We start from the raw sequence: 12,329 nt of genomic DNA on the forward strand, positions 1-12,329 counted from the left end.
AGAAAACTAGATCTAGGTTCACTTCATCATTCCAAAAAAAGAACTAGTTTAGTTCATCATTAGTTCCTAATACAAAATTTTGAACTGGGTTAATTGGGTCAAAAACAAAATAGTTCATAGGTCTATCCTCATACCAATATGTTGCAGATGGCCTATTACCCTAACAATACTGGCCTTTCATTTGTCGCTACCCATTTAGTCCACACTTGTAGACAGCTGCAGTTTTCAACCTACAATCTCAAAAAGGAAAAATGAGGAAAATGTGTTGCCTGAATTGCTTTTTTTTTTTTAAATGATGAATTAAAACGAAACCGAAATTTTGCCCTTCATGTACAAATAAAAAACCGCAACACAGGAACGATGGTGAAAGTACATTGCTAACTTTTCATTCCTCACAGCTCTAGCCAACAACAAAATAATTTCCATCCATTGCCTTTTTTTTTTTTTTTATCACGGTCACACAATTAACCCAAACTAGCTCACCAATCAATGCATTGGGCACCCCTGGTCTAAAGTATAAGGCACGATGTACATATTCTCAATGGAATAGGTTACTTTTACAGTATTTTCTTCATTTATTTTTCACTGTTCAGTCAATTAAAGCACCGCAGAGAGGGAGAACATGCAAATTCTGCACAGGTGGGGCCAAGATTAGAACCCTGATCTTCAAAACTGCGAGGCAGATGTTCTGACCAGTTTTTCCGCTGTACCGGCATCAGATGACTATGACAAGTTCAATGGAAACCCACTTCACTAAGATATATTGTATTTTATGAACAATTAGAATCATACGATGGCTGAGTCATATTCAGATGCTATGTAGATAATCTAAAGTCTCTAATAGTGTCACTCCTGAGTGTACTGTGAAAATTGCTTTTCATATAGTTAAGCTGTAACCTCATCTCTAATGCAGTATTTCATTGGCATAAAGCCTTTAGCTTTAACTCCCTTTGAATAACGCTTTTCACAATTTGTTATATTGTTTTGCAATTTTAGGCCACTGTAAACACTGATTATAATCAAGTTTGAAATACCTTTCACAATTAGAAGCTGCAGGAACAGACTGATTAACGTGAGGCCCTTTAGCTCAGTGGTTAGACCATTGGTTTGGTAAACGAGGGGTCATGAGTTCATATCTCACGGGGCCTCTATTCCCCAAGTGGGGTTGCATTAGGGAGGGCATCCGGTATAAACACTGTACCAAACAAATATGAACGTTCATCTGAGATGACATGCTGTGGCGTCCCCTAACGGGACAAGCCGAAAGAAACTTACTAGAACCAGACTAATTAAAAGAGGCAATTCATAATAATAGTTATTTGATGCAAGTTGGCTTCTTGCAAAGGCAAAAAAATTGTTGCCTCTGCCGATCACACAGCCAGCAGGAGTTGAGGGGTGACGATATGTCATCCCAAGTTTCATATATGGGAATATTCTCATGCCATATACTCTTCAATTTAGCCCTTAGAATGAAGTGGAAGCCCTTAGAATGAAGAGATAAATGGAAGGGATACAATGAAGGGGAAGGGCTGAAATGTGGAATTGGGATTGGCTCTTGATTTTTTGTCCTAACAGGTCCCTCTGCTAGTAACGTTCAATGTTACAGTTAATTTACTGTATATTGCGACCAATTGCGATGTAAATATTGTGCACCATGATGACGATGCTTAAACAAATTATCGTGCAGTCCTCATATAGACATACATACATACATACATACATACGGTACATACATACAAATAGGAACAATCTTCTTCACTGTGTTTTAAATGTATATTATGTAGAAGATATGTTCGAGTGTTAACATTATCGTTTTAGTTAACTATATCCACATACTGGTGAATTAACCATTACAGAAAGACAAAAAATAAAGGGAATACATTTATTAAGCACTGGACATACATACATACAAAGACTAGAACTTCATTCATCTTTGCAAAATCAATATTTTTTTCTCAATTTAGAAATTTTTAAGCTGGTCACTGCAGTCCACTACGTGAATTCACTTTTGACCAAAACCTATACAAATATCCATCCATCCACCGATTTTCTGAGTCGCTTTTCCTCACAAGGGTTGCGGGAGGCAGTGCCCACCCTGAACTGGTTGCCACTCAATTTCAGGGCAATTTCAGGACAGACAACAGTTGCAGTCACAATCACACCTAGGGGGAATTTAGAGTGTCCACTTAATGTTGCATGTTTGGGGGATGTGCGAAGAATCCAGAGTGCCCAGAGAAAACCTACGCAGGCACGTGGAGAACATGCAAACTCCACACAGGGATTCAAACCCCGGTCCTCGGAACTCTGAGGCCATTGATCAAACCAGTTTTACCACCCTGTTGCCGATCTCAAACCATATACATATTTTATTACAACAACTAATTTTGAAGTCAAAAGTGATGGATAATAGTTTGTTCAACTCGTGTTCAAATGACTATAGGGTGGAGTGGCGTGGTGCAAAGGTAACTGTACGCAGCAACCACTAAGGGTCACTGGGTTGTAGCCCTGCCTGAACGCTTGTCAACTTTGCGTCCCTGGGCAAGACAGTTAACATATATTGAATGTAAACGAATGTAACTGGATGTTTGTGGGTGGCAGGAAGAGCCAGTGGGGTAGAATGGCAGCCATGTTTCCATCAAATTGCCCCAGAGCAGCTGTGTTTACAATAATACAGTAATGAGTATTTGAACACCCAGCTATATTGCAATTTCTCCCACTTAGAAATCATGGAGGGGTCTGAAATTTGCATTGGAGGTAAATGCCCACTGTGAGAGAGACAATCTAAAAAGAAAAATCCAGAAATCACAATGTATGATTTTTTTAATGATTTATATGTGTGATAACAGCTGCAAATAAGTATTTGTGTAAACCAATGTTAATATTTGGTACACTAGCCTTTGTTTGCAATTACAGAGGTAAATGTTTCCTGTAGTTGTTCACCAGGTTTGCACACACACCACAGGAGGGATTTTTGCCCACTCCTCCACACAGATCTTCTCTAGACCAGACAGGTTACTGGGCTGTCGCTGAGAAACATGGAGTTTCAGCTCGCTTCAAAGATTTTCCATTGGGTTTAGGTCTGGAGACTCGCTAGGCCACGCCAGAACCTTGATATGCTTCTTACGGAGCCACTCCTTGGTTTTCCTGGCTGGTTGCTTTGCGTCATTGTCATGTTGAAAGAACCAGCCACGACCCATCTTCAATGCTCTGACTGAGGGAAAGCGGTTGTTCCTCAAAATCTCACAATTCATGGCCGCGGTCATCCTCTCCATAATACAGTGCAGTCGTCCTGTCCCATGTGCAGAAAAACACACCCAAAGCATGATGCTACTACCCCCATGCTTCACAGTATGGATGGTGTTCTTGGGATGGAACTCATTATTCCTCCTCCTCCAAACACGGTTAGTGGAATTACTGTATGAAGTTCCATTTTGGTCTCATCTGACCACAAAACGTTCTCCCAGGACTCCTCTGTATCATCCAAATGGTCATTGGCAAACTTAAGATGGGCCTTGACATGTGCTGGTTTAATCACCTTCCGTGCCATGCACAATTTCAAACCATGATGTCTTTGGGTATTATCAACAGTCACCTTGGAAACGGTGGTCCCAGCTCTTTTCAGGTCATTGACCAAGTCCTGTCGGGTAGTCCTGGGCTGATTCCTCACCTTTCTAAGGATCATTGAGACCCCCTGAGGTGATATCTTGGATGGGGCTCCACTCTGATTGAGATTGACCGTCATGTTTAGCTTCTTCCATTTTCTAATGATTGTGCCAACAGTGGACCTTTTTTCACCAAGCTGCTTGGCAGTTTCTCCGAAGCCCTTTCCAGCCGTGTGGAGTTGTACAACTTTGTCTTTGGTATCTTCCGACAGCTCTTTGGTCTTGGCCATGTTACAAGTTTGAGTCGTACTGATTATATCGAGTGGATAGGTGTCTTTATGCAGGTAACGACCTCATACAGGTGCATCTGATTCAGGATACATGGAGTGGAGGTGAAGTTTTAAAGGCGGACTAACAGGTCTTTGAGGGTCAGAATTCGAACTGATGGACAGGTGGTCAAATAGTTATTTGCAGCTGTATCACACAAATAAATTGTTAAAAAATCATGCATTGTGATTTCTGGATTTTTCTTTGTAGGTTATCTCTCTCACAAGGGACATGCAACTACAATGAAAACTTAAGACGCCTCATTGATTTCTAAGTGGGAGAACTTGCAATATAGCAGGGCGTTCAAATACTTAATTTTTTCACAGTGCCTTAACACCATGAGGGTGTGACTCTGGATTGAATGAAGAATGCATACAATTGTCTTTAAATCCCTTGAAAAGTGCTATATCAGTCAAAAGATTATTATTATTAAAAGAGGTTTGGTAACAAAAATGCTTGCAATATTTCATCATCCTATCATTCATTATGATTGTATTACAAATGACAATAACAACATTTGGTACAGATTACAACAGCAATATTTCATTATCTTATCATGTTTGTGATTGTATTACAAATGACAAGAACATAGTTTGGTTCAGATTTGAGCAAGAATTACTGAAATTGAGATTTACAAATTGCACAAAAATCATGTGGTGGACCAGATCTGGCCCCCAGGCCAGGATTTACATGTGCTTTTAATTGTGTGAAATCAATTTTAATGTCATTTGTGTGTGTGTGTGTGTGTGTGTGGTGTGTGTGTGTGTGTGTGTGTGTGTGTGTGTGTGTGTGTGTGTGACCAAATACAGGCAACAGTTGGCATAATTGTACCTACTTTGTAGGGCTGCAGGTATGCAACACCTTCAAGTGAGGCTTCCAGGTAGCAATGGAAACCGAGTGTTCATCAGCCGCATAACTACGCCAAACACACTGCATGCAGAATACACAAAACCAAGATGGAGAAAAAAAAGAAGGCAGAGAAGAAAGTACAGAGACAAGACCCATAACAATAGTGAAAATAAATTCAAAATGGAGAGTGCAGAGACAAAGAAGAGGAAGAAATGAGGAAGATGGAAAAGAAAACAAGAAAAAGTTCATTAGTGAAAACACTAACATGGGTGTCACACGTCTTGGCTTGGAGCAGAGGTCAGGCATGAATACATGCCTGTGGGAGGGCAGGAGGCTCTCATAGTGCCGCCATGTGGCATCCAGGTATAGCCTGGTGCTGTCTGTGGAGTAATAATGCCACACAGCCTGGTACAACACGTGAATGGACAGGATGACACAGTGACGGTCGGAAAAGAAGGACTATAACATGGCAGGAATGGAATATAAAGTATTGCAAGTGCCACTGTGCAAGACGATGACGAGGACGCATATGGGTAAAGTCTGGGAGGGTCAGAAGAAAATAAGGGGGGAATACTTCACAGTATATGGAGAGGACAACATAAAATTGTCAGAGAATACATGATTGAAAATTAGATGCACTTCTGAGGATGAAGGAAATACATGAAGCATACAAGACAGAAATGACAGCAACATGTTTCTAGATGCGAGCATCGTGGGAAAAAAAACAAACAACCTCCCAGATCATTTGAGATTGTAATCACTATACATGCAAAGACCTTTATCTAATTAAATCAGAATTAGCAAGAGTCCACAGAGATTAAAGTGAGAATGGAAAATGACAATAGTAGCATACTGTGCTGTTTTGAATAACAGCAACATTCATGTTTGCCACATTAGGATGTGATTTATACACATTAAATTTACCTGTATGAGGTAAGCTGCAGGGTTTCTCCTCTTTTCAAAGTGCTTCTGTCTGTGCTGCTCTTGAACCTTCAGGGCAAAACCTGAGCCCAAAATACCCTAGTGCGAAAGGAAGGCATTTTGTGAGCCAGTGCTTTAACTCAAGTTATAACCATAATCATTTTTTTATTATTTGAACTAAACATAGAATATGTAAAAGGTGCCCTGTTAAGATTTTACAATGTCTTTAGGTGACATTGTCTCCTTTGTCCTGTACCCTGGAGGACGAGAAATAACAAAGCTATGCATAGCTTGAGCTTGGACACTAAAAGATCACTTTTAAATGTTGATGTTTATTTACAATAAATGCTTTATCAGAGCCAAAATTTAAACTTTACAATCAAAGCATTGATCATTTTATTGACTGAGGTGTGTGGATTATTGGTCCACTCGTCCTGAATGGTTTTGGGCCACATTACCTTGTTACAATATAGTCCCTTGAGTTACAGTATTTATGAAGGGAACTCTTCTCCACAGTGTAACACAATTTCAAAGAGGTGTATTTTTCAAATCAGGTCAAATATGTCAATGTTCTAGTAATGGGTTAAGATGTCTGATGAGCACTCAGCTCTTTTATCATTTGAGCTCGAATTCTACATCCGTACGAATTAAACAGATCATCAGATGCTCGAGCCAGAAGTCATTCTCGAAGTAGAGTGGCTTTCATCCATCCATCCATCTATCCATCCATCCATCCATCCATACATCCATCAGTTATCTGAGCCGTTAATCCGCTGGAGCCTGTCCCACCTGTATTTGGGCAGGAGGCGGGCTACACCATCAACTGGTTGCCAGCCAATCGGAGGGCAGATGGAAACAAACAACCATTCACACTCAAAATCACACTTGAGAGCAATTTAGAGTCACCGATGGATGTTTTTGGGATGTGGGAAGAAACCGGATTGTCTGGAGAAAACCCATGCAGGCATGGGGAGAACTTACAAACCCCATATTGGTTTGAATCGCAGACTTCAGAAATTTCAAGCAAACGCTCTAACCAATTGTTTCACCGTGTCATTCATTTGTGGAATAAAATTCATATTCAAATAAATGGCATCTCTAAGAGCTCTAAGAGCAGCCATTAAAAAAAAAAGGATCCATTGAAAAGTTTGTACTTACTGCAGGTAAGGCAAAGAAAGAGATCCCCAGCAGCGCAAACCCTGCAGACAGCATCCTTCCTGTCCATGTCTTTGGTGTCTTGTCCCCATAGCCAATGGTTGTAAGCGTGATCTGTGAAAAGATCTTTCTGATTTGTAAAAGTAATACAGTACTCATCTGCAAGTTGGTAGTTATGAGATAGAATACTTTCATAGCCTATTATGTGTAAAAATAAATTTTTATACAGTCCTGGAAAAAGTTCTTCCTCAAAACTCACCGTACCCCACCACAAGGCATCAGCATATGTGGCGAACTCCTTGTTGAATTTATTCTCCACAAGGTAGACGAGGAATGAAGCGAAGATGAGAACCAAGAAACCAATGTACCAAGCAGTAACCAGTTCCTGTGGGCAAAGATCAGTAGGCATTCGGGGCACCATGTTAAATGGGGCATAGCCATCATTTAACTAGTGTCACGCTGCTTCATACTGACAGAAGTAAACACTGAAATTGTAAAAACACTGATTAAAGTTAAAAAAAAAGCAATGAGGAAAAATTTCAATAGTGACACTGAACACATAAATTCAGTGAAACCTGGATCTTACCAGCAAGTTTATTTCACAAAAAAATGGAAAGTAAGTGAAAAGAATTGAACCATTTTCTTTGTTATGTTTTATTTTCTGAAGCCTAAATGCTCTGATTTCAGCCTTTCAGATTGAAATTATTTCAGATACGAAAGGAAACAAGTACCTTTTGAGCAAAAAAATTATAATCAAGGACATCAGAAAGGATTACTCTGCAATTTTGCCAATTTTCTGACAAACTCTGAATCAAACAGTCATAACCCTGTAATTTCCAAACTTACAGAATGTGGGAATCTGAAAATCCTCTGAAGCCGAGCAAACTCTCAACATATGCAATTATCCAGCAACCAGGGAGCGGCTTTGCCCGTTTCTGAGGCTGAGGCACTAACCATCCAATGAGAGTGAAATTAAATAACCAACGATGAGCAAAGGCTTGTGACGAGCTAATGCTAGTGATGAGCTAATGCTAGCGAGGAGCTAATGATTAAGAGGCCTACATTGAATCACAAGGAGGAAAACTACAATGAGAATTGTGAGGACTCAGAGGACGCTGGACAAATGGATACAAACTCTCAACTTCAACTTTCTTCGCTCCTGCCATGTGAAACACTGTGGGGACATTGTGGTTTGAATCTCTTTTATTTCTCTTTTTCTTCTATCTTCATATGACTTTGGACCCTTACTTTAACTTAGCCTAGGTAGTATGTGAATGTGTACCTTGTGTGTTGACTTTGTTTATTTGATTGTCTTTATTTGACTATCTGCAGCCCTATGGGGGGTACAAGCCAGAGCAATCTGTAGGCCGGTCCCAAACCCGGATAAATGCAGCTGTTTTTGCATCAGGAAGGGCATCCGGTGTAAAACTGTGCCAAACACATATGAGCGTTCATTAAACAAATCCCATACGGATCGGTCATGTCTTGGGTGAACAACGCCTGCCCATGGCTCCATTAACCTCTAGGGTGTCAGTGGAAATTCAGTTATTGTGGGGCGAAGAGGAGGAAAGAGGCTTGGTCAGCAGAAGAAGAAGAAGCCACAGATCCTACAACTGAATGTAGGGACTTTGAATGTTGAATGTTGGGACTATGACAGGAAATGGTCAAGAGTGGATTGAAATGATGATTAGGAGAAAGTTTGATGTATTGTGCATCCAAGAGACCAGGTGGAAAAGTAGTAAGGCTAGTTTAGGAACAGGGTTTAAATTATTTTACCATGGTGTTGATTGGAAGAGAAATGGAGTGGGGGTCATTTCAAAGGAAGAGCTGACTAAGCATGTCTTGGTGGTGAAAAGAGTATCAAATAGAGTGATGAGGGTGAAATTTTAAATTGAGGGTGTTATGTATAATGTGATGAGCAGCTATGCCCCAGAGCTAGGATGTGACCGAGAGTTGAAAGTGATATTCTGGAAGGAACTAGATGAAGTAGCTCTGATCATCCCAGACAGAGAGAGAGTTGTGATTGGTGCAGATTGTAATGGACATGTTGGTGAAGGAAACAGGGGCAATGAAGAAGTGATGGGTATGTATGGCATCCGGAAAGGAAGTTTGAGGGACAGATGGTGGTGGACTTTGCAAAAAGGATGGAAATGGCAGTAGTGAACACTTTTTTCCAGAAGAGGCAGGAACATATAGTGACCTACAAGAGTGGTGGTAGAACCACGCAGGTGGATTATATTTTATGCAGACGATGTAATCTGAAGGAGGTTACTGACTGTAAAGTAGTGGTAGAGGAGAGTGTAGCTCGACAACACAGGATGGTGGTGTGTAGGACGACTGGTGGTGGGTAGGAAAAATAAGAAGACAAAGGTAGAGCAGAGAACCAGGTGATGGAAGCTGAGAAAGGAATAATGCTGTGCGGCATTCCGGAAAGGGGTGAGACAGGCTCTCGATGGATAGGAGGAGCTCCTGGAAGACTGGACTACTACAGCCAAGGTGATCAGAGAGACAGGAAGGAGAGTACTTGGTGTGTCTTCTGGTATGAAAGGGGAGAAGGAGACCTGGTGGTGGAACCCCAAAATATAGGAAGTCATACAAGGAAAGAGATTAGTGAAGAAGAAGTGGGACACTGAGAGGACTGAGGACAGGCAAAAGGAATACATTGAGATGCTACTTAGGACAAAAGTAGAGGTGGCGAAGGCTAAACAAGAGGCATATAGCGACGTACACCAGAGCAATGGTAACTGTGGTAAGGAAGTGAAGAAACGGGTCCAAGCAGGATGGAACAGTTGGCGGAAGGTGTCTGGTGTTCTATGTGACAGAAGAGTATCCCCTAATGGCCCCGTCACACCATGACGTTCTGGCCAGCGTCCTATAACGTTTGAGCAAACGTTGGTAGTCGCCCATGGTCGCCGGGATAGCTCCAGAGTAGCGTTGTTTCCATGCCAGTGAACGTCAATGATCGCTGGGAATCGGCGGAGAACGCCGGTCCGTAAAAAAAGTTTTGAACATGCACAAAAGTTCTCACCGAGACCAGCGTTCATCAACGTTTAATTTTAAACGCTGCAGAACGTTCAAGAACATCCGTTGAACGTTTTACTAAGGTTCGCCGAGCGTAGCACGCGTTTCCCTATCGTTAGTCAATCGTAACTCTAGCTTTACTTGGTTGTTACTTAATCGTTTGCTTTGCAGTGAACGACTCACTAGCAACCTGTCAATGCCCACTGAACAATCCCCTAGCGCACACAGCGTGTAACCAAAGTGAAACGAACATCATTTGGTGTCCATTGACCGCCGTTCGAGCGTTTCCCGAACTTCCATGCATATGGGTATATAAACCAATGCTTTGTAAATGCAAGGTCCATTTAATATTAAGCTACAGTAGAGAGCACCTACTATGGAAGATCCAGAAAGCAGTAGTTTGTTTTCGCAGAAAAACTCCACCAGACTATCCTCAACAACCCGGTCCAGGATCCTGCATCCTTTCTCTGCTTCTTTTGTCTCTTTGTCGGACCGTCCTCACTGGGGTTTGCAAGGTGTTTGGGATCCCCAGGGGGTGTCACATGGTGCGTGACTTCGCGGACGTGCTCTTCCTCCTGCTGTTGTTTTTCCTCCAAACACATTGCTCGTGATGAAAGAAGAATAGCTTTCTTACTAGCAGCGCTAGTTGCTGAAGTCCGCGCCCTAAATTTTTTTCTTCTCGGCGGCATGATGCTCACTGTTCTAACTCACGACAACAACTGAAGTGCCTATGAACTTTGCAACGTTTTAGTGCCGGTTCCACTGTAAAAATTACATGCCAGCAAAACGCTTTTCTTTCGTGATTCACCCATTGGTCACACGCTCAACACACTCGTATTACGTTGACAAATCGCTCGTCGCACCCCAATGACTCGTTTGCACACGCTAATAGTTTTTAGGGGTACGTTATTTGGTCACTGTTACACGCTTTTCGTGCGTTAGACATACTTTAAGTCATGCGTTAGACACACGTTAATCACACGCCACATGTGTCATCCGTGTTTGAGAACACTGAAAAATAGAACAATTGAAATGTTCAGAGGACGTTGACCAGAATGTCATCGTGTGACGGAGCCTTAAGATGAAGGGCAAAGTTTAAAAAACAGTGGTGAAGCATGGTGTACGGGTTAGAGACGGTGGCTCTGAAGAATCAACAGGAAGCAGAACTGGAGCTGGCAGAAATGAAGATACTGAGGTTCTCACTTGAAATGAACAGGTTGGATCTTGTAGCCCACTTCACCTTCTCTGACAGATTCTATTTAACTGCTTTCATGATTCAGCAAGTGTGGTCAGAATCAGGTTTGGGTGTGGCTAATGAAATTTAACTCACCTTTCCCAAATTTGTGGTTAGTCACAGAGACTTTGTGATTTAATAAGTGGTCGGTGGGGTGGGGTGGAGCAATGTTTTTTTTTTTTTTTTTACAGCAGGTCAGAAGGTTTAGGATTTTTTAGTGCCTTAATAAAATGATATTGAAAGTGAAAGTGATCTTAAAATTTGTTTGATGATTAAAAAACTTTCTGTGAGATAGATATGCAATAACAAAAAAAACAGAAATCAAATACTTTTTTACGGCACTGTATACTATAGATTTTCAAGCAGAATAAATGTAGGGGAACATAAATATAACAATGCAAATTAAGAATCAGTCCAAATCACTCGTTCTGACTTTATATAAATGTTCTTTTGTCCATCAAAATGGGTAATAGTTCACACATTGAAATACAGTGTAAACAACAAAATGTGAATTTTAAATTGGATCATTTATTTACCATACATAATTCAAAACATGGGTTGTATTTATTGCAGTACACAAGCAGTCTTTTTCTTGGCGTATGAAAGTTTGAAAACATTATGGCTGGTATCTGACAGTTTGCATATATTCCAAGCAGAGACTAATGATTGCACTTTTTTTTCTAACATTACAATACAAGCAATACAAGCAAGCTAAAATACTGTAGGTAACAGCGTTGCATTATTCTTGGCGTGAGGGCTTTAATTCACACTATTGTTTCTCAGCAAGCGGAAAATGTGAGCGTGAACAGTCTCAGAGATAACACCTTTTACCTGATAACATGTATAAAGTGTTTTTAAATGCTCATAACTTTTGATTTAAAGGGACTGTTCAAAATACACATTATACCTTAATATGTACATTACCTTTTAATTTGTTGAAATTGTTAATATGATCAACCCTTTGGCTTAACTTCCATTGCTTGTTTGGAAAAATGTTTTCAGGTTTTTTTTTTCCTTTTGCAGCTGGTTTGCACAACATTCTTACATCTTAGGTCTGTGGCTCATCTGATGTCTGTGTTATTGATTATCTAAGACACCAGCAATGAGATATTCAAGGGCAGTGGCATGTTAAAAATGAATTTAATTGTTTTAATGGTTGTAAAAGTGTGTGTGTGTGTGTGTGTGTGTGTGTGTGTGTGTGTGTGTGTGTGTGTGTGTGT

General features: G+C 40.8%; 1 protein-coding gene across 1 annotated transcript in view; it reads right to left on the reverse strand.

The window, feature by feature from the left end:
* LOC133506254 (potassium voltage-gated channel subfamily KQT member 5-like) overlaps positions 1 to 12,329 on the reverse strand; it is a 180,461-nt gene that overhangs the window by 42,185 nt on the left and 125,947 nt on the right. The window contains exons 8-11 of the mRNA XM_061830222.1: positions 7,114 to 7,239; positions 6,858 to 6,968; positions 5,703 to 5,798; positions 4,765 to 4,859 (exon numbers count right to left, since the gene is read on the reverse strand). Of these exons, the coding sequence (XP_061686206.1) occupies positions 4,765 to 4,859; positions 5,703 to 5,798; positions 6,858 to 6,968; positions 7,114 to 7,239 (428 nt within the window). The remainder of the gene's footprint in view (positions 1 to 4,764; positions 4,860 to 5,702; positions 5,799 to 6,857; positions 6,969 to 7,113; positions 7,240 to 12,329) is intronic.

The sequence above is a fragment of the Syngnathoides biaculeatus genome, chromosome 9, assembly GCF_019802595.1.
Source record: "Syngnathoides biaculeatus isolate LvHL_M chromosome 9, ASM1980259v1, whole genome shotgun sequence".
NCBI classification, from domain to species: domain Eukaryota; kingdom Metazoa; phylum Chordata; class Actinopteri; order Syngnathiformes; family Syngnathidae; genus Syngnathoides; species Syngnathoides biaculeatus.